Genomic DNA, 20,230 nt, shown 5'->3' with positions numbered 1-20,230 from the left:
CAAAGCTTAATGGGCACGGATTCGCGTCAAATCCCCTCTCGACTCGGGGTTGCGGAGATCTGCCTTGCGATTGCTTGTCCCGCCTAGGTGACCTGCTTCGACGTCAAGGAGACTGACGCCTTTCTCGATTCCTAGAACTGCTACTTCCTGTGCGCGAAGGTTTACCACCTTGATTCATGTCTTCGCCTAGCTTAGCTAGCGTCCTTGCTTCCCCTCTGCTGTTAAAGAAGAGTCTGTTTGACATTCATATGATAAATCTTCCTCCTCATAAAGGTTGTACCTTTGTTCATTTATACTTTACAGAGGCAGCGCCCTCGAGGCAATCTCATTAATTGAGAAAACCTCAATCGTCCGGCACCCGAATGATCATGCACCGCCTGGGGCAAGGGCAGATTCATCAATCTATTCGGCTCAACTGCCCCAGCCGGCTCATGAATCGATTCTTCAAAATTCTTAAAGTCGTCTCATCTGGCGCCCGAATGATAATACACCGCCTGGGACAAGGGCAGATTCATCAATCTATTCGGCTCAATTGCCCTAGCCGGCTCATGAATCGATTATTCAAAATTCTTAAGATTCATCAATATATTCGGCTCAAGTGCCCCAGACGGCTCACGAATCGATTCTTTAAAATTCTTAGGGTCGTCTCATCTGGCACCCGAATGATCATGCACCGCCTGGGGCAAGGGCAAATTCATCAATCTATTCGACTCAACTGCCCCAGCCGGCTCATGAATCGATTCTTTAAAATTCTTAAGGTCGTCTCATCCGGTGCCTGAATGATCATGCACCGCCTGGGGCAAGGGCAGATTCATTAATCTATTCAGCTCAACTGCCCAGCGGCTCATGAATCGATTATTCAAAATTCTTAAGATTCATCAATATATTTGGCTCAAGTGCCCTAGACGGCTCACGAATCGATTCTTCAAAATTCTTAAGGTCATCTCATCTGACACCCGAATGATCATGCACCGCCTGGGGCATGGGCAGATTCATCAATCTATTCGGCTCAACTGCCCCAGTCGGCTTATTAATCGATTATTCAAAATTCTTAAGATTCATCAATATATTCGGCTCAAGTGCCCCAGACGGCTCATGAATCGATTCTTCAAAATTCTTAAGGTCGTCTCATCCGGCGCCCGAATGATCATGCATCGCCTGGGGCAAGGGCTGATTCGTCAATCTATTTGGCTTAACTACCCCAACCGGCTCATGAATCGATTATTCAAAATTCTTAAGATTCATCAATATATTTGGCTCAAGTGCCCCAGACGGCTCATGAATCGATTCTTCAAAATTCTTAAAGTCGTCTCATCCGGCGCCCGAATGATCATGCACCGCCTGGGGCAAGCGCAGATTCATCAATCTATTCGGCTCAAGTGCCCCAGGCGGCTCACGAATCGATTCTTCAAAATTCTTAAGCTCGTCTCATCCGGCATCCGAACAATCATGAACCACCTGGGGCCAGGGCAATTTCACCAACCTATTCGGCTTGAATGCTCATAATCCTCGGCATATGAATGATAAATCAATATTGTCATAAGATATTCAATCTCTAAAAGCTCAAACACAGCAATGATTTATCCAAAGTAGTGAAAGGCAAAACATTCTTCATTAACATAACTTCATAAACTGTGTACAAGTGGTGGTGAAATAACAAGGAAATTTTCATTAATAAATTGAGCGCAAATAGTAACCAATTTATACATGAAAACTACCCTGAACCAACAAAAGTCTACCGAACAAAACCTTACATTGAAATTAAAAATACTTAATAAAATTGAAATGTCTCCCAGATCAATCCTTGGGGTCAGATTCAAGTGGCTCAACGTCCACTAGCTCGTAGGGAATTGGCAAGGCCAATGTAACTCCAGCGGCAGCAAGGTCTTTGAGCCACCCATGTTTGAACCCCCGATTCTCAAATTTCGGGACTTCATCTACATATTCCGTGAAGGTGGCATTTTTTCCTGCCTCAAATGCCGCAGAAGCCTCAGAATCGGCTTTTTCCTTGGCTGCCTTGAGCTCCTCTAACTGAACCTCCACCTCGGCAAGCGCCTCCTTGGCTAACTTGAGCGATTCTTCACTCGCATTTGCCCTACTCTTAGCGTCAGAGCAGAGCTGTTCAGCTGAGCGAGCCCTCTCCTCCTCTGCTTCAGCTCATGCACTCTCCATTGCAGCTCTCATCACTTCAAACTCGGCCCTACTCTTTTGACCGTCCGCCTCCGTTTGCAAACGATCAATCTTGCCAAGGGCATCATGCAGGCAGCGGCCTAGGTCCGCGATCCTGCCAACCGTCTGTAAAACAAGTTGGGATCGTCAAATACCTTAATGAAAACAAATTCAAGAGAATTTGAGATGGTCACTTACTAGGAGCGCCGACTGTGGATAGGGCTACGGCCATAACATCCGGCACGGCGTGAAAGGCTCCGTTGTCAGCCGGCAAGGAAATTGAAGCCGCCAGGCTCATCGCCACGGCTGGATCCTCAATGGCTGAAGCGTCAGAAGAGATCGGCGTATCTTTGATCTTTGGCCGAACAATAAAAGGAGCAACCACGTCCGACTCTTCTAAACGAGGCCGTTTGGAAGCAGGGCTAATCTTCGACCCAGCCTCTCCCTCGGCACTACGCTTTTTTCCCCGCTCCACCGAAATCAACTATTCGTCAATGACCTGTTGTTCAACCTCTTTCCCCACATCGGCCGCAGCAACCTGAGCTGTCTCTTCAATAACGAGTACGAAAGTTTTAATCAAGGTGGGCTCAGAATGGATGGCCTCGGCCTTGTTTTAAGCAGCCATTCGCTCGGCATTTTTCTTTCGTGCCATCTGCGTAAGGTTTTCCCCAGCCATACCTTCGAAAAAATTGCCGGGTAGGTCTCCCAAATTTGCAAAAATATATCCAAAAGAAAACTCTGCCTGACCCGAAGTGGACGGTGAAGGCTGGTTAAGTCCGGCAGCCTCGAACGCCGAGCGTATCGCCTCTTCGGCCTCCTCAGCGACCTCTCTGGTTGGTTCGGCAATTACCTCTACCACCGGCTCCGCGTCTTCCCCCGAATCTGAATCTTCGAGGCCAATTTGCCTAAGGCTCTTGAAGTTGGGAAAGAGAAAAGCCGGAAAGTGTTGATCGCCAGATGGAATTGGAATGCTGTCCGCGGCCGAGAATATAGTATAAGTAGGTTCGTATGGAAGGAGTATGTGAGTAGCTCTCCCTTGTTTTTGTACGCTTAGACGGTCGAAGTATCTGAGTGCAGACTTAATTTCCTCAAGGACTGCGTCGTCGGTTGAGGGAAGAATCTTCTTCAATTTGTTACCTACAAAGAACAAGGGGTGATTAAAGGAAAAAAGCCGAATAAAGGGCAAATCAATAAACACGAGGCGTTATATGGCAACTTGGTTCACCCTTCCGTCTGGGAATAGGGTCTGGGCGACCCTCGTCTTCGCCAAATTCCCAGTTCCCTCGGACATTGACCATTACGTCGTCCACACGCTTACCAGAACTGGCAAGCATGGTTACCAAATGATGGTCAGTATCCTTGGCCCTAAGAAAGTACCGCCCAAGCCGACCGGAAGATTTGGCCAAAGCATAGCAGTGCCGAATGGCTGGAATGCCAAGATCGATCCTGAGGCGCCGATTTAAATCTATGTTCCCCATTATGATTCGAAAAAAGTTCACGTTGGGCTGAGAAAGAATCAGACCCCAATGGCGGAGGACGGCCCTAAGGAATGGATGTAGGGGAAAATGGACCCCGCCCTCTGCAATGGATAGGAGAGGAAAGACGATTGAATTTCGATCCTCTCTTTCCATATCCAGAGTATTGTCCGTCACTAGAGACAGATGAACATCGTTAGGGATAGAAAAGTGTCGCCGGAATCCGGAAACACAACCCTCAGAAAGGAGGTCATTCAAGTGTTTAGCCATTTTCGCGGGGAATCAAGGGTTCGCCAAAATTAAAATAATAAACAGAAAGTAGGATTGTAAAGAAAAGAGAAGAAGACTTACGAGGAGCAAGGGGGACGAGGGTAGACAGAGAAGAGTTGCAGAAAATGCGAGTCAGAGAAGGGATACTCGCTGGCGGTCCAAGAGTCTCGAATACTCGACGAAATGTGCACTCAAAAGGACTGAAATTTCAAATCACAATAAATGCGAGACGCACGAATGAGGTGGGAAAGTGTAATGATGACCGAAAAGGTGTGCGCATTCTGACATCTGTATTGGGGTACGCGAAGCCGCCTGACCTATTTTGACTTTTCCAATTCAAGACCAAACATGCCGATTAACTACCGTCAATGGGGAGTTCGGGGGGCAATTGTGGGAGCCGAATAATGGCAAAATCAGAAGGTGCGTACCTTAGAAGACTGATATTAATCGGCTGTATCCTACGAGAATGGAAAGCCGAATATAATATATGTGCCGAATAAGTGTAGATCGTTAGAGCCGAATAAGAGAAAGGACAATGATTAAAAAATAGGCCCTGGCCCCGAGGATCAAAAGGAAGAAGTATAAATACAGGAACAATGGATTGAGAAAGGTATGTAACAATCACTTTTTGCTTAACTTAGAAGACAATCTATTTTGAGTACAAGAACTGACTTGTCCGTCGGAGTACTAATTCCGGCACCCCTGACCGGAGTGTTTGTGTCTTTTCAGGTGACTAGCTGAGGATCACTAGCGTCTCCCAGGATCTGAAAAGTATTTCCAAAACCACTTCTCCAGAGGTTTGTTTAATTTATAGACCAAGGAAGTAATTTAACTCCCCCATCATACTCATTTCAAATTCATCATGCATATCTTTAGCAAACTCTTTGCACAAATTTTCATTAGTAGCACCAAAAATAATATCATCAACATAAATTTGAACAATTAACATATCCTCCATTTTGGTTTTTATAAAAAGAGTTGTATCTATTTTTCCTCGAGAAAAACCTTTGTCACGTAAAAAATTACTCAATCTTTCATACCATGCTCTAGGAGGTTGTTTTAAACCATATAAAGCTTTTGAGAGTTTGAGAATATGATACAGGTATTTATGATTTTCAAAACGGGGAGGTTGTTCAACATAAACTTCCTCCAAAATGTACCTATTTAAAAAAAGAACTTTTAACATCCAATTGATATAATTTAAAATCTTTAAAACATGCAAAAGCAAGTAACATTCCAATAGTTTCAAGTCTAGCAACCGGTGCAAAAGTTTCATCAAAATCAATGTCATCTTCTTAATTATAACCTTGAGCTACCAATCTAGCTTTGTTTCTAGTAACAACTCCGGATTTATCCATTTTATTTTGAAAAAACCCATTTTGTACCAATAACTGGATGACGCTTATGTCGAAGGATCAAAAACCAAATTTTATTTTTTTCAAATTGGTTTAATTCTTCTTGCATTGCTATAATCCAATTTTCATCATTTTTAGCTTTTAAAAACGATTTTGGTTCAATTTGTAAAACAAATGCTAAATTACTACAAACATTTCTAATAGAGGAACGAGTTTTTATACCTTTCACTGCATCACCTATAATATGGTCTTTAAGGTGGCGTTGAGCATACTTCTATTCCTTTGGTCCTTTGATAGATTTGATTCGTTTTTTGGACGAGCATATTCTTCTTGAAAATCTTTCATTGTGATTTCTTCTTCTTGTTCAGGAGATGGATTTTTTTCATTTGTTGTGTAAATGCTTTCCATTCTTGGATTTGTTTTTGCAGTATCATCACTTACAAGATTCTTGAAAATAACGTTGTTAGATTCATCAAAGGCAATGTGTACAGATTCTTCAAAAAGTAAAGTTCTTTTATTGAATATTCTATAAGCTTGACTAGAATTCAATAACCAAGAAATATAGCTTCATCTGATTTAGCATCAAATTTCCTAAGTTATCTTTGTCACACCCTGGATTTATGAGGTCCAGCCTACGTGAGTAAACCATCCAACGATAGACGATAACTAACAGCACTCATGCAGTTGTATATAATATAGGCACACGGTACATGTGTTATTCAAATTTTATATATTCTTAGATACAACATCTAAGTCGAATGGACGCTCTGTAACTAAAACGTACAAAGATGTTATAATCAAATTAAAATACCTAAAGGCTTATATCATATACAAAGGGTGTAACCCTTACAAGAATGGCACACGGCTAACAAATTCATAAATGGCCCTTGGTTGACAAATAAAGTAACCACCCTATACGGTTCCAAACACAACTTTAATGTCTCAATCCACCTGCGCATAAGCATACCTGAAAAACATTTTCAGCCACGTAGGGTGAGCATAAAGCCCAGTAGGAAATATTTCAAAAACTAAATATGCTCCACCAGTGCAAATGATCATGAATGCAATACATACATATATAATATGCCCAGATGCATTCTCCAATCCATTTCTTTTCTCAATAAAAACACTTTCTTCCCAGTTTTCAAAACCTTTCGTTTATTCAAAACGTATTCCAAATTCAATACATTAGTTTGATATAAAATCCATTTCCACAAGTCAATCTAGGTATCTCAATACTAACTAGCAATTTCATTGCCAATTCCAATACGAATATATTGTTAACCAATAGCAAATACATTGCTAAAACCATTTTCAAATCATTTTTTTCCAAAACCAAAATGATAATAAATAAAATGGGTAAATCTCCAAAACCAATACAACCTTTCACGGAAATTTCATCCGTAGGAAATCGTCAAACGAGACTCATGTAAACGTATGCTATACAAGCAATACCATTTCCATTTTACGAAAATCCCGTCCGCTGGATCGGCACCTATGTATACGCGCGATTTTCGGGACTTTCACCCTGGACACACAGGCCAGCTTATTTGATGTAACAACAACCATTTCTCAGATTTATCATTTTATTTACCCATTCCAAATAGCACAATACATGTGATCCAAAATATGATTTTCAAAATGAAGCAAATGCTCTTAAAACATAACAAGAATTTCCAAAATCTCTTTCTAAAGCATACAGTTTAAATTCTCAAAATCGATTATATGCCCCATGATATGCATGATTTATAAACAGTCCAGTTTGCCTAATTCACATGCAATTTCTACAACAATCATAGCTGTAACGCCCTGAAAATTAACCCTGTTATCACATTGGTAACATAATCATAAAATCCCAAAATGAGTCATCTTTCCCATTGAACTGAGACTTAAGTGATTACAATTCAAATATTACATTCCCACAGTACTCAAGGTCCTGTCCTAGTTCAATGACCTAGATAACTTAACAAAACATGAGCCCTCAAGGCGTACATTAATATAGAATTACAAACAAAAGTTCTATTACAAAATCCCCAAAAATTACACATAGACAACTAGATGTTCTTGACTTCAATTCACTTCCCAAAGTAAGCTAGATCTAGCATTTGAACCGGTGCTTCATCGGGGCAGACCTTCCTCAATCCCTGAAAAATAAGTTAGGGTTGAGCGAGATGCCCAGTAGGAATACATTTATCCAGATATTTACTTCCTTGAACAAAATATGGTATCCATGTGAAATAACAACCCAAACAAAGGTATTTCAGTAACCAAGCATAAATTTATAGTCTATATCTCACAAGAGTCCTTATAATTTAATTTAGATAAATTTATGTTATGATAACTAGTTACATGGAGAAACATTCATAACCAAGAAATCAGTTTACATGCATCCCATCACATGGGCTCAGTTGGGAACAACCATTTCTTTTAATACACAACCCCCACATTTGCCAGCTACTATATGGCGGGGGGTGGGCACCCAAGAAAATCATCCGTTTTTTCACTTTCGCCGGCTACTATATGGCGAGACTGTGTGGACACCCCAAAATGTTTTCCCACATTCGTCCAACGATAAGCCTAGACAGGGCAATTGGGCACCTTTTAAAACTCCCCGTGCGGGTACAACACAACACCACTTTTACACATTACCAACCCACACATAGACTTATTCATGCTCAAATATTAAAACACATGTCAATCCCACAATCAACATCATGTATCATCATCACATATAAACGTCACATAAAACTCAAAGGCCAATAGCATTCAAGCTATCATTACTTTAATTACATCAACGCCCACATGTTATCTCCTCACTAAAGTCATGAATTACTTGAGTATTTCACTAATTACGAAATTTTCTAACCAATTGGGAACATAGGGTTTCTCTAAATTTTGGGGGTTTCTTCCCCTAGTCACAAATCTAGTTCTTTAACTATATCTTCACTTATATTAGAGAGAGAAACCTAGGAATTTCAAACAAAATGTTGTGTGAAAGAGTAATTACAGGGAAAGTGTGTTTTATTCAATCAAAACTTCAATTAGGGTTTCAATCACACATAATACCATGAAATTTCCTCAAAAAAGAAGAGATACAAGAATAAAGATATCCCTACCTCAACTATTAAGCCCCAAATTCGAACTCCTTCACGAACCCATCGCAAATCCCTAATCCAATCGGAAGATAATGCTATCCTTTTAGTGTTCTTCGTCCCCAACTAACAAATTTGAGCGGATCTCAATGGTATGGAAGCTATTTGTAAATAGAGATCTAGGGTTTCCAAGAGAAAAGAGAGAGAGAGAGAGAGAGAGAGAGAGAGAGACAGATCAAGGAAAGAGAAAGGGAAGTGTGAAAATGATCTAAAGTTGCTGTGTTAAAAAGCTGTCATCGCGCTCCCTGCTCGGGCGTGATTTCCCAGGCTCAAGCGTCCAGACACGATCAAGAAGGCCCGCTCGAGCGACGAATTCCTCGCTCGAGCGTAGAAAGAGGGGTCTCAGAGGTTTTACAGTGCTGCAGTGTAATTACTGGGGGCTAGCATTTCACGCTCGAGCGGGACTTCCCATGCTTGAGCAGACACGCCTACAATGAAACAAAATATTGAGGGTAACAATTCTACGCTCGAGCGGCGGTTTCCCCACTCGAGCGGACTTGGAAACAAATTGTCACAATTTTCCACCCTTAGAGAATTTCGCCCCCGAAATTGTTTCCTATATTCCACCTGCTATAACTAATGGCAACATAAATAAAATAGGTATAAACGCACACACATTCTAGTTTTCTATCATTTTTATTGCCCCATTCATTAGTCTTTATGCTTCTCACCAATAATCAATATGCATGTATATATCTATACATATGTTTACTTGAACACAAGGCCAATAGTAGTGATAGTGATATAACCACGAGAATTTGTTTACTTTTGCTACAACCACAAGTCAAAGTCAAACATCCACTACAACATTCAATTTAAACATCCCATTTAGACACATTACTACTTCAAATTTAGAATAAAAAAGAAGGAACATTAAGCGTTTGCGGCTCAAGATTAACCTCACTAGTTACTAAAGAAATGTAAGAAATTTAATACATTATGGATTTGAGAATAGTTCGGGGTATCTTTCGCGGACTTCGGCTTCTCGCTCCCATGTTGCTTCCTCCACACCATGATGATACCACAACACTTTAACTAGCAGAATCGTCTTACCTCTCAACACTTGCTCCCGTGTATCAAGAATTTGGATTGGCTTTGCTTCATATGATACATCATCGTTTACTTCTATTTCTGCCCAATCTAACACATGAGAGGGGTCGGGTTCATACTTACGGAGCATGGACACATGGAATACGTTATGGACTCCTGAGAGCTGAGGTGGTAATGCAAGACGGTACACCACTTCCCCGACTTGTTCGATGACGTCAAAGGGACCAATAAACCTTGGTGATAATTTTTCACTTCGACCAAACCTCATCAGCCCTTTTCTAGGGGAGATCTTCAAAAACACATGATCGCCGATCTCAAAGGATAAGGGTCACCTCCTCCTGTCTGCATAATTCTTTTGTCGGCTTTGAGCAGTGATTAGCCTTTTTCGAATAAGGGTTATTTTCTCTCAGTGGTCTCACGAACCAGATATGGGCCTAACAGAGATGAATCTCCCACTTCAGTCCAACATACCGGTGATCTACATGGGCGTCTGTACAATGCTTCGAAGGGTGCCATTCCAATACTTGCTTGGAAGCTGTTATTATATGCAAATTCAACCAGGGGTATATGCTTCTCCCACGATCCTTTAAAATCTAACACGCAAGCCCTCAACATATCTTCTAAAATCTGGATCACACGTTCGGATTGTCTGTCAGTTTGGGGGTGATATACGGTACTAAAGTTGAATTGAGTTCCCAAGGCGCTTTGAAGACTTTGCCACAACCTGGCTGTAAAACGAGGGTCTCTCTCAGACACTATACTGATTGGTACTCCGTGGAGGCGGACAATCTCACGAACATAAAGTTCCGCCAAGAATTCTACAGAATCCCCCATACTCATGACGAGGAAATTAGCCGACTTAGTAAGTCTGTCAACAATCACCCACACTATATTGTTACTCCTCTGAGTTCTGGGGAGACCAGAAACGAAATCCATATTGACGTATTCCCACTTCCATTCGGCTTCTAGAAGGGGTTGCAATAGTCCAGCCGGCCTTTGATGTTCCGCCTTAACTTATTGACATGTCAGACACTTGGATACAAAAGAGGCTACGTCCTTCTTCATGCCCCTTCACCAGAATTGGCGGCTTAGATCACGATACATTTTTGTGCCCCCCGGGAGCACAACGAGGCGAGAATGATGAAAGTCTTTCAAAACTTCGTTCCTCATGGATTCAGGCATGAACAATCGATCAAGGTAACGAACACAGAGTCTATATGAACATTTAGGCCCCTCTCTTCCTTTCCAAGTTGGATTCTCCCTTTAATGGTTTCCACTTCTAGATCACCCAATTGAGATTCAGTTACTCTTGCAACAAGAGTCGGTTGTGCGATAGTGGCAAAAAGGGTTGCTTGCTCCAAAGATTCACTGAGCCGCAGAGAATACTCATTGACATCTCCCAACATATTCCATTCGTTCATTGCCAAGTTGGCTATTGTACTCATCGACTTTCTACTCAAAGCATCCGCCACCACATTAGCCTTACTAGGATGGTAGTGTATCTCAAAATCGTAGTCTTCTAAGAACTCCATCCACCTTCGTTGCCGTAGGTTCAAGTCCTTTTGGGAAAATAGGTATTTGAGGCTTTTGTGGTCAGAAAAGACTTTAAATTTCTCACTGTAGAGGTAGTGTCTCCACAACTTCAAGGCAAAAATAACAGCGGCGATTTCTAAATCGTGAGTAGGGTAGTTTCCTTCATGAGCCTTCAGTTGGCGCGAGCCATATGCTACCACCCTTCATTCCTGCATTAAAACACATCCCAATCCCTCCTTAGAGGCATCACAATACACTGTATAACCTAATCCTCGTTCCGGAATGATAAGGATGGGTGCGGTGGTCAATCTAAACTTCAGTTCTTGGAAAAAGTTTTCACATGTTTCATTCCAAACAAACTTTACTCCCTTACGGGTTAACCTAGTCAACGGTGACGCTAAAGAAGAGAAGTTCTTCACAAAACGGCGATAATAACCGGCCAAACCCAAAAAGCTTCAAATTTCGAAGACATTCTTAGGTTGCTCCCAATTTAACATAACTTCTATTTTTGAGGAATCCACTATAACCCCATCCCCTGAAACTACGTGGCCCAAGAACCTTATTTCTGTAAGCCAAAATTCACATTTTTCATACTTAGCATAAAGCCGGTGCTCCCTAAGAAGCTGCAAAATCATACGAAGGTGCCCTTCATGCTCTTCTTCGGAGGGTGAATAGCTAAGAATATCATCCACAAAGGCCACCACAAATGTATCAAGGAATTCTCTAAAGATTCGGTTCATTAGATCCATGAATGTAGCCGGGGCGTTGGTCAGCCCAAAAGGCATAACCAAGAACTCGTAATGACCATACCAGGTATGAAAGATGGTTTTGGGAATATCCTCTTCTCTAACTCGAATTTGGTGGTAACCCGACCTCAAATCTATTTTGGAGAAACAACGAGAGCCCCTTAAGTTGGTCAAAAAGGTCATCTATTCTTGGTAAGAGGTATTTATTCTTAACCGTAGCTTGGTTCAATTTCCGGTAATCTGTACACAACCTTAAGGACCCATCATTCTTCTTGGCGAACAATGCTGAGGCTCCCCAAGGTGACGTGCTAGGGCGTATGAAGCCCTTATGAAGCAACTCCTGCAGCTGTTCTTTCAAAACCACTAATTCAGTCGGAGCAAACTTATACGGTGACAATGAGATATGTGTCGTACCCGGAAGCAAGTCTATAGTGAACTCTACCTCCCTATGAGGTGGTAACTCTGTGAAATCTTCAGGAAAGACATCGGGATATTCATTCACTACTTGTGGGAATTCATCCCGAACCGCATCATTTTCATCTTCCCACAAGCTTGCTAAAAGAAAATTAATTTGATCTCGGCCACAAGGATAGTGTGACAAGGATAAGAATCTATCATACCTATCCCCCAATAATGTAAAATGATCACCACTAACAGTACACACTGTGACCCTCCCTCGGTAACAGTCTATTGTCGCCCGGTACGCGGACAACCAATTCATTCCAAGAATCACATCAAAACCCACCATTTCCAACATTACGAAATTAAAAGGAAGTTGTCGACCTGCTACCTCAATTACAAACCCCTGGCATTCCCAGGTTAGATTGACCTTTCTCCCTACTGGTGATTCCACTGTGAGTGGGACTTGTAGTTGTCTACTCTCTAATTTCAACAATAATGCAAATGATGTGGCAATAAAAGAATGCGAAGCCCTAGTATCTATTAACACCTTAGCCCATGTATTCAAGATGAGAAATGTACCTCGCACCACTGATGACCCCGTAGCTTGCTTAGAAGTAGTAACTGTATACACCCTTCCCTGCGATCTTTGCTTCCCTATATCACCGCTCTGAACATAAGTTCGTTGTGCAGACTGAGCAAATGAGGCTCCGTGAACTGTCCTGGATGCTTGCCCTGATTGAGCCAACTGATATGATTGTCTCTGCCCTTTACTCATCTGTGATTCCCCTGGCTGTCTAGACCCTGTCATCTCCAAAACTCCCGCTTTCTGTGGACAAAACGTCTTCAAATGTCCAGGTTGGCCACATTGATAACAAGATTGTTGTTGATTTCTACTTTGAGGTTAACCTTGAGAACGCATCGGCTGGGGACGTGCTCCACCCATCTGCCCACACTCCGCAGCTTTGTGACCCATCTGGCCACACCTATAACATGCACCGGTAACTTAGGGCATGTTTCCTGAACTTCCACCTAACACATGGCTAGAAGACTTAGTTTGTTATGGGGGTGATTGCCACGATGATGACGAACCCCTAGGCCTCTTGGAAGAGCCCGTGTCACTTCTAGTGTCAGACTGCCCTGTTCTCTTTGATCTTTGTCTTGTCTCTTCAGCCTCTATTGTGATTTCTACATGAGCTGCAGCTTCGACTAAGCAGTCATAGTCACGAATCATGTTACCAACCACCTTCATCAAGATCTTCGGTCTCAACCTTTTCTCAAATTCAAGACACTTCCTTTCCTCCGTAGATACCAATTTGGGTGCAAAACGAGATAGGCTAGTGAATTTAACTTCATACTCTGCCACTGGTGTATCTAGCTGTAATAGCTGCTCAAACTGTTTTCTCAATCATTCTCTAGCCGTGGGAGGAAGGAATTTGTCCTGAAAAGCTTGCATAAACGCTTCCCACATATGATCAACCCTATGTTTGATGGGCTTCCACCATTGCCCGGCCTCCTCCTTTAGTTGATAAGTTGCTAACGCCACTCGCAACTCATTCTCCCTGATGTCTAAGATCTCAAAGGACTTAATTATTTTCTCCAACCACTCATCGGCCTTCATCGGGTCGGGCTCGCCATTATACTTGGTAAGATTAGAACGAAAGAACTCCTCTTTCAAAAAGGAAACTCTCGTTTCACCATCAATGGTTTTAGCTGCTTGCTCGGCTCTTAACATTTCCGTGGACTCTCGCAAAGCCCCTACCATCTCCCTAGCTAACACTTCCATAGCTCCTTGGGTCGGTGGAGCGGGTACATTGTTTTGGCCCACTCCTTCCTCTTATGGAGGAATCTCAGGTTGAGTTGGGATGTTTCAGCCACCCCGTTGGGGCCTACCCCGTGCTCTAGCTCGCCCAAACATCTATAAGAAATAAGAACAAGGAGTAAATTTAATAACAATTTTCAGCACCTAAGTGCCCTTACTCACTCCTTCAGAAAAAATCATAATCAAATAAATAATCAATCATACATAAAACACACTTGAGTAGTCCTCCCTAGATGTTAGCTAATTCCATGGCAATCAAGGACCTTCAAGTGGAAAAGACAGTGATCAAGTGTCTTTCCAAGAGGATTTCGAAGAATGTAACGGACAAAGCCACATCCTAGGATTCCAACCCCATTTCCACATAATCACATAAAAGCACATAACACATAGGGTCAATCCAGATAATCTAAGGACCCTATTGCAACTAATGTCACTTCCCATGAGCCCAAAGTATTCCAACCTACGACTCTGATACCAACTTGTAACGCCTTGAAAATTAACCCTGTTATCACATTGGTAACATAATCATAAAATCCCAAAATGAATCGTATTTCCCATTGAACTGAGACTTAAGTGATTACAATTCAAATATTACGTTCCCACAGTACTGAAGGTCCTGTCCTAGTTCAATGACCTAGATAACTTAACAAAACATGAGCCTTCTAGGCGTACATTAATATAGAATTACAAACAAAAGTTCTATTTCAAAATCCCCAAAAATTACACATAGACAACTAGATGTTCTTGACTTCGGTTCACTCCCCAAAGTAAGCTGGATCTAGCATTTGAACCGGTGCTTCATCGAGGCAGACCTTCCTCAATCCCTGAAAAATAAGTTAGGGTTGAGCGAGATGCCCAGTAGGAAGACATTTATCCAGATATCTACTTCCTTGAACAAAATATGGTATCCATGTGAAATAACAACCCAAACAAAGGTATTTCAGCAACCAAGCATATATTTATAGTCTATATCTCACAAGAGTCCTTATAATTTAATTTAGATAAATTTATGTTATGATAACTAGTTGCATGGAGAAACATTCATAACCAAGAAATCAGTTTACATGCATCTCATCACATGGGCTCAGTTGGGAACAACCGTTTCTTTTAATACACAACCCCCACATTCGCCGGCTACTATACGGCGGGGAGTGGGCACCCAAGAAAATCATCCGTTTTTCCATTTTCGCTGGCTACTATACGACGGGACTGTGTCGACACCCAAAAATGTTTTTCCACATTTGTTCAGCGATAAGCCTAGGCAGGGCAATTGGGCACCTTTTAAAACTCCCCGCGCGGGTACAACACAACACCACTTTTACACATTACCAACCCACACATAGACTTATGCATGCTCAAACATTAAAACACATGTCAATCCCACAATCAACATCATGTATCATCATCACATATAAACGTCACATAAAACTCAAAGGCCAATAGCATTCAAGCTGTCATTACTTTAATTACATCAATGCCCACATGTTATCTCCTCACTAAAGTCATGAATTACTTGAGTATTTCACTAATTACGAAATTTTCTAACCAATTGGGAGCATAGGGTTTCTCTAAATTTTGGGGGTTTCTTCCCCTAGTCACAAATCTAGTTCTTTAACTATATCTTCACTTATATTAGAGAGAGAAATCTAGGAATTTCAAACAAAATGTTGTGTGAAAGAGTAATTACAAGGAAAGTGGGTTTTGTTCAATCAAAACTTCAATTAGGGTTTCAATCACACATAATACCATGAAATTTCCTCAAAAAAGAAGAGATACAAGAATAAAGATATCCCTACCTCAACTATCAAGCCCCAATTTCGAACTCCTTCATGAACCCATCGCAAATCCCCAATCCAATCGGAAGATAATGCTATCCTTTAAGTGTTCCTCGTCCCCAACTAACAAATTTGGGCAGATCTCAATGGTATGGAAGCTATTTGTAAATGGAGATCTAGGGTTTCCAAGAGAAGAGAGAGAGAGAGAGAGAGAGAGAGAGAGAGAGAGAGAGAGAAAGAGATCAAGGAAAGGGAAAGGGAAGTGTGAAAATGATCTAAAGTTACTGTGTTAAAAAGCTGTCATCACGCTCCTCGCTCGAGCGTGACTTCCCACGCTCGAGCGTCCAGACACGATCAAGAAGGCCCGCTCGAGTGACGAATTCCCCGCTCGAGCGTAGAAAGAGGGGTCTCAGAGGTTTTACAGTGCTACAGTGTAATTACTGGGGGCTAGCATTTCACGCTTGAGTGGGACTTCCCACGCTCGAGCGGACATGCCTGTAACAAAACAAAATACTGAGGGTAACAATTCTATGTTCGAGTGGCAGTTTCCCCGCTCGAGCAGACCTGGAAACAAATTGTCACAATAGCTATCCTCCACTGATAGCCTAAACGAAATATCTCTAAATAGATAAATAAATTCCATTAAAGATACACTTTTCCAAAATCTCAAATGTGAGTGATAATACATATCCAACTCCACCATCATCAATTCAATTTAACACTTCTCAACATTCATTCTATTTTCTCTTTATAATGTTAACATTTACATTTTTGAGCATAACCCCTTTCCTCTTTGAAAATCAATTTCAATGCAAGAAATAACTCATTTCAACATATATCAACTCCAATTTCATAATCACATCCTTTTTCAAGAAAGCATTTGAGAACCCCAAATTTACATTTTTGATTTAATAATCCAACCATTTTCCCAAAAGATCAACATTTTAGGATTTCTCCAAATTACGGTTCTTCACTTTTAAAAACTCATATGCATCTTTGTAAGTGGAAAATAAACTTCTGTAGCCAAACCATAGCTCAATAATCCCATTTGGAACAAACCCTTATTTACAAAAACAAAGTTCCAAAAAATCAATCAAAGGACAACATAATCTATATATTTAAGATACATCACAAATACACTACCGAACTCATATTGAGTTTAAGAAATAGATCCTACCTCTTGAAGCAAGAAGGAAACAAGTTGGAAAAATCACCAACGACGAAACGACGATCTGTTGAGATTAAATGGAAGCCCTCGTCGTGCTTTACGTTTTGGTATATGGAACTAGGGGTCAAAAATGTATAGAAATAGATGAAATCAAGCCTAAAAAGCTTGAGAAATCGAAATGGTGGAAAGAGAGAGAAAGGAGAGTGAAAAATGAAGAGATTTGACTCAAAAAGTGACTTTTAAAGACCTGATTCTGCGCAGTATGCTCGAGAGTTGAAAGTTGCGCTCAAATGCACTATGCTCATAGCATAGATTTGCAAATTTCAAACAGGCATAACTCTCTCATCTGGACTCCGTTTAGGGTCATTCTTGTGTCCAAAGTGAAGCCCAGAAGTAAGCTTTCCAATGGTTCTAACCTCACATCAAGATTTAAAGTGTGGAAAGAGAAAATGATAAAAGAGTGAAGACTACTCAATAACAACTATTCGAATTTGGAGTTTTTGATTCAATCTCACCTAACCACTATGATAACACCTCAACCAAGGCTCAAATATCGACTAAGAAGGTTTCCAATCAAGTAATTAAAGAGTCAAATATAATTCCATTATAACATGAAGTACATAGTGCTACAATCTTTATTGTTATTTAATACAAAACATTTACAACCAAAACCACGCAAGTGGCTAATATTAGGTTTTTTAGCTTTTCAAAGTTTATAATAGGTTTTCTTAGAAATAGGTCTAATCATGGCACGGTTTACAACATAGCATGCAGTGTTAACAGCTTTAGCCCAAAATATTTAGATAAATTATTCTCACAAAGCATAGTACATGCCATTTCTTCAAGAGTTCTATTTTTTCTTTCAACCACACTGTTTTGTTGAGGAGTCCTATGGGCTAAGAGATTATAATTGTGGGGATGTGGTTTGGAAATACTCTTCAGATCCTGGGGGACGCTCGTGATCTTCAGCTAGTCACCTGAAAATGAATAGACACTCCGGTCGGGGGTGTCGGAATTAGCACTTCGACGGATAAGTCAGTGTATACTCTCTTGATTACTTGTATCTTAAATTAAGTTTACTAGTTCTCACATACCTTTCTCTGACTGATGATCCTGCATTTATATTATTCTCTTTGGGCCCTAGGGCCAGGCCCATTCTCGATCCTTTATATGTGCTTTTACTCGGCCTTTGTTTCACTAGTTGGAATGTCGATTATTTTATTCAGCTCTTCAATTGATTAGGATCAATGCCGAATAAATATTATGTCCCGAAAATTCAGCTCCCACAATTGCCCTCCAAACACCCCACTAGGATCAGTTAGTCGGCGTGTTTAGCTTCGAGCCTGGAAAGTCAAAAATTTGGCGGTTAATCCTCTTCCCAATGTATGTTAGAACGCACACACGCTTTTGGTCATTATAACGATTTCCTGCCCCTTCGTACACTGCCTCCATTTAATGTGATTTAAAATTGTCTTTTCGAATGTATGTTTTGAATACTCAAAAATATTTGGTTCGCCTTCTAGTGCACCTCCTTCACTTCGCGGCTTTTACAACTCCTTGTTCCTTATTTTCCCCTTCATCTGCTATAAGTTTTCTTCTCCTTCACTTCCGATCCCACTTCCTTGTTTGCTTTTAGTTTCCCATAATCCTTGGGCTGGCCAGTATGGCAAAACATCTGAAGGAGCTCTTTTTAGCAGATCAAATCTTCGGCTTTTGACGCCATTTTTCCATCCCCGACGATGTCCATCTGTCACTTTTGGCAGACAGCACCACTGATATGGAGAGGGAAGATGTGAGCACAATCATCTTTCCTTTCCTATCAATTGTTGAGGGCGGAGTCCGCTTCTCCTTTCATCCATTTTTGAGGACCGTTCTTCGATACTGGGGTCGAATCCCTTCCCATCCCAATGTGAATTTTTTTCACATCATAATGGGGATTGTAGAGCTAAACTGGCATCTTAGGATTAATTTAGGTATATCTGCCGTTCGGCATTGTTATGTCCTAGCCAAATCTATTGGCCGGCTAGGACGCTACTTCCTTAGAGCCAAGGATACTGATCATCATTTAGTGACTATGCTTGCCAGCTCTGGCAAGCGTCTCGATGACGTGATGGTCGTTGTCTGAGGCAATTGGGAGTTCGGCGAAGGTGAAGATCACCTAGACCCCGTGCCAAGGAGAAAAGGCAAACCAGGTGGCCGATTAGATCACTTTTGTTTCTGTTATCACAATATCTATATTAGGCACTATATACATCTAATCGTTTTGTTCATGCAGGCAGCAACTTGAAAAGAGTGTTATTTTCAGACGACGACATTGTGCTTGCAGAAATTAAAACCGCGCTACAGTTCGTCGGTTGTCCAAACCTTCAAAAACAAGGGAAGGCGGCCCACATTCTCCTGCAGTACGAGCCGACTTACACGACATTCTCGACGGCAGACAACATTTCAATCCCGCAAGGCGACAACCATCTTATAGCCCTCATCTTCTCCAACTTCAAAAACTTAAGACAGATTGGTTTAGAAACATCCGATTCTGAACACGTAGAAGAACAGGTGGCCGATCCAAATGCCGAAGACCCAAACCAGTTGGTAACGGAAGTTGATGAAGCTATTAACTCGGCCTTTGAGGAAGTCAGACTAAACTCGTCTGACCCTCCGTCCATATCAGGCCGAGAGGACGTCTTCGAAGATATTTTTACAAATTTGGGAGACTTTCCCGATGCTTATTCTGAGGGTATGGCTAGGGAAAGTCTCACGCAGTTGGCGCCAAAGAAAAATGCCCAACGAATGGCCGCCTGACGAAAAGCCAAGGCCATCCGTTCTAGACCTGTCCCTACTGAATCTTCCGAACCCATTATTGTAGAAGAAACGGCTCAAGTTCATGCGGCCGAGACGGAGAAGGATGTCGAGCGGCCGATTACAAAAGAACGGATGATTTCAGAAGATCGGGGGAAAAAAAAAACCGCCAAGAGCGAGGCTGTCTCCGAGGAAGGCCCCATTGATAAACGGCCACGCTTAGAGGAGTCGGGTGTGGTTGCTCCTTTTGTTGTTGAACCAAAAGTAAAAAACATGCCGATCTCCTCTGAAGCGTTAGCTTTGAAAGATCCAGCTGTGGCGCTGAGCTTGGCTGCCTCGGTCTCCTTGCTGACAAGGCAACCTTTCGTGCCGACCCGAATTTGGTAGCAATAGTATTAGCTGCCCAGTCGGCCCTTCTGGTATGTGACTTGATCTTAACTCCTTGTTTGGTTTGGTTTGCATGCGGTATTTCTTGGTATGTAACGATCCCAATTTATTTTGCAGACGGTTGGAAGGATAG

At 41.6% G+C, this 20,230-nt stretch overlaps 1 protein-coding gene across 1 annotated transcript; it reads right to left on the bottom strand.

The window, feature by feature from the left end:
* Positions 1 to 10,637: 10,637 nt before the first annotated feature.
* Positions 10,638 to 11,753, bottom strand: LOC145823953 (uncharacterized). Its single transcript, XM_082923529.1, has 2 exons — positions 11,563 to 11,753; positions 10,638 to 11,205 (listed from the first exon to the last, which is right to left on the bottom strand). Exons 1-2 carry the CDS (start codon positions 11,751 to 11,753, stop codon positions 10,638 to 10,640), a joined length of 759 nt encoding a protein of 252 aa, XP_082779655.1.
* Positions 11,754 to 20,230: the final 8,477 nt, after the last annotated feature.

This window comes from Camellia sinensis, chromosome 4 (assembly GCF_055761805.1).
Source record: "Camellia sinensis isolate YWXY chromosome 4, ASM5576180v1, whole genome shotgun sequence".
In the NCBI taxonomy this organism is placed as follows: Eukaryota; Viridiplantae; Streptophyta; class Magnoliopsida; order Ericales; family Theaceae; genus Camellia; species Camellia sinensis.
The sequence above is the reverse complement of the archived record's forward strand: the minus strand, read 5'-3'. Positions and strand labels throughout refer to the sequence as shown.

Excerpts from the sequence above, each read along its gene's own strand:
- LOC145823953 (XM_082923529.1), bottom strand. The coding sequence starts at position 11,753 with ATGGATCTAATGAACCGAATCTTTAGAGAATTCCTTGATACATTTGTG. Across the intron at positions 11,206-11,562 it reads TTTTGGCTTACAGAAATAAG|GGTGGTAGCATATGGCTCGC; the intron begins GTTCTTGGGCCA and ends GCAGGAATGAAG.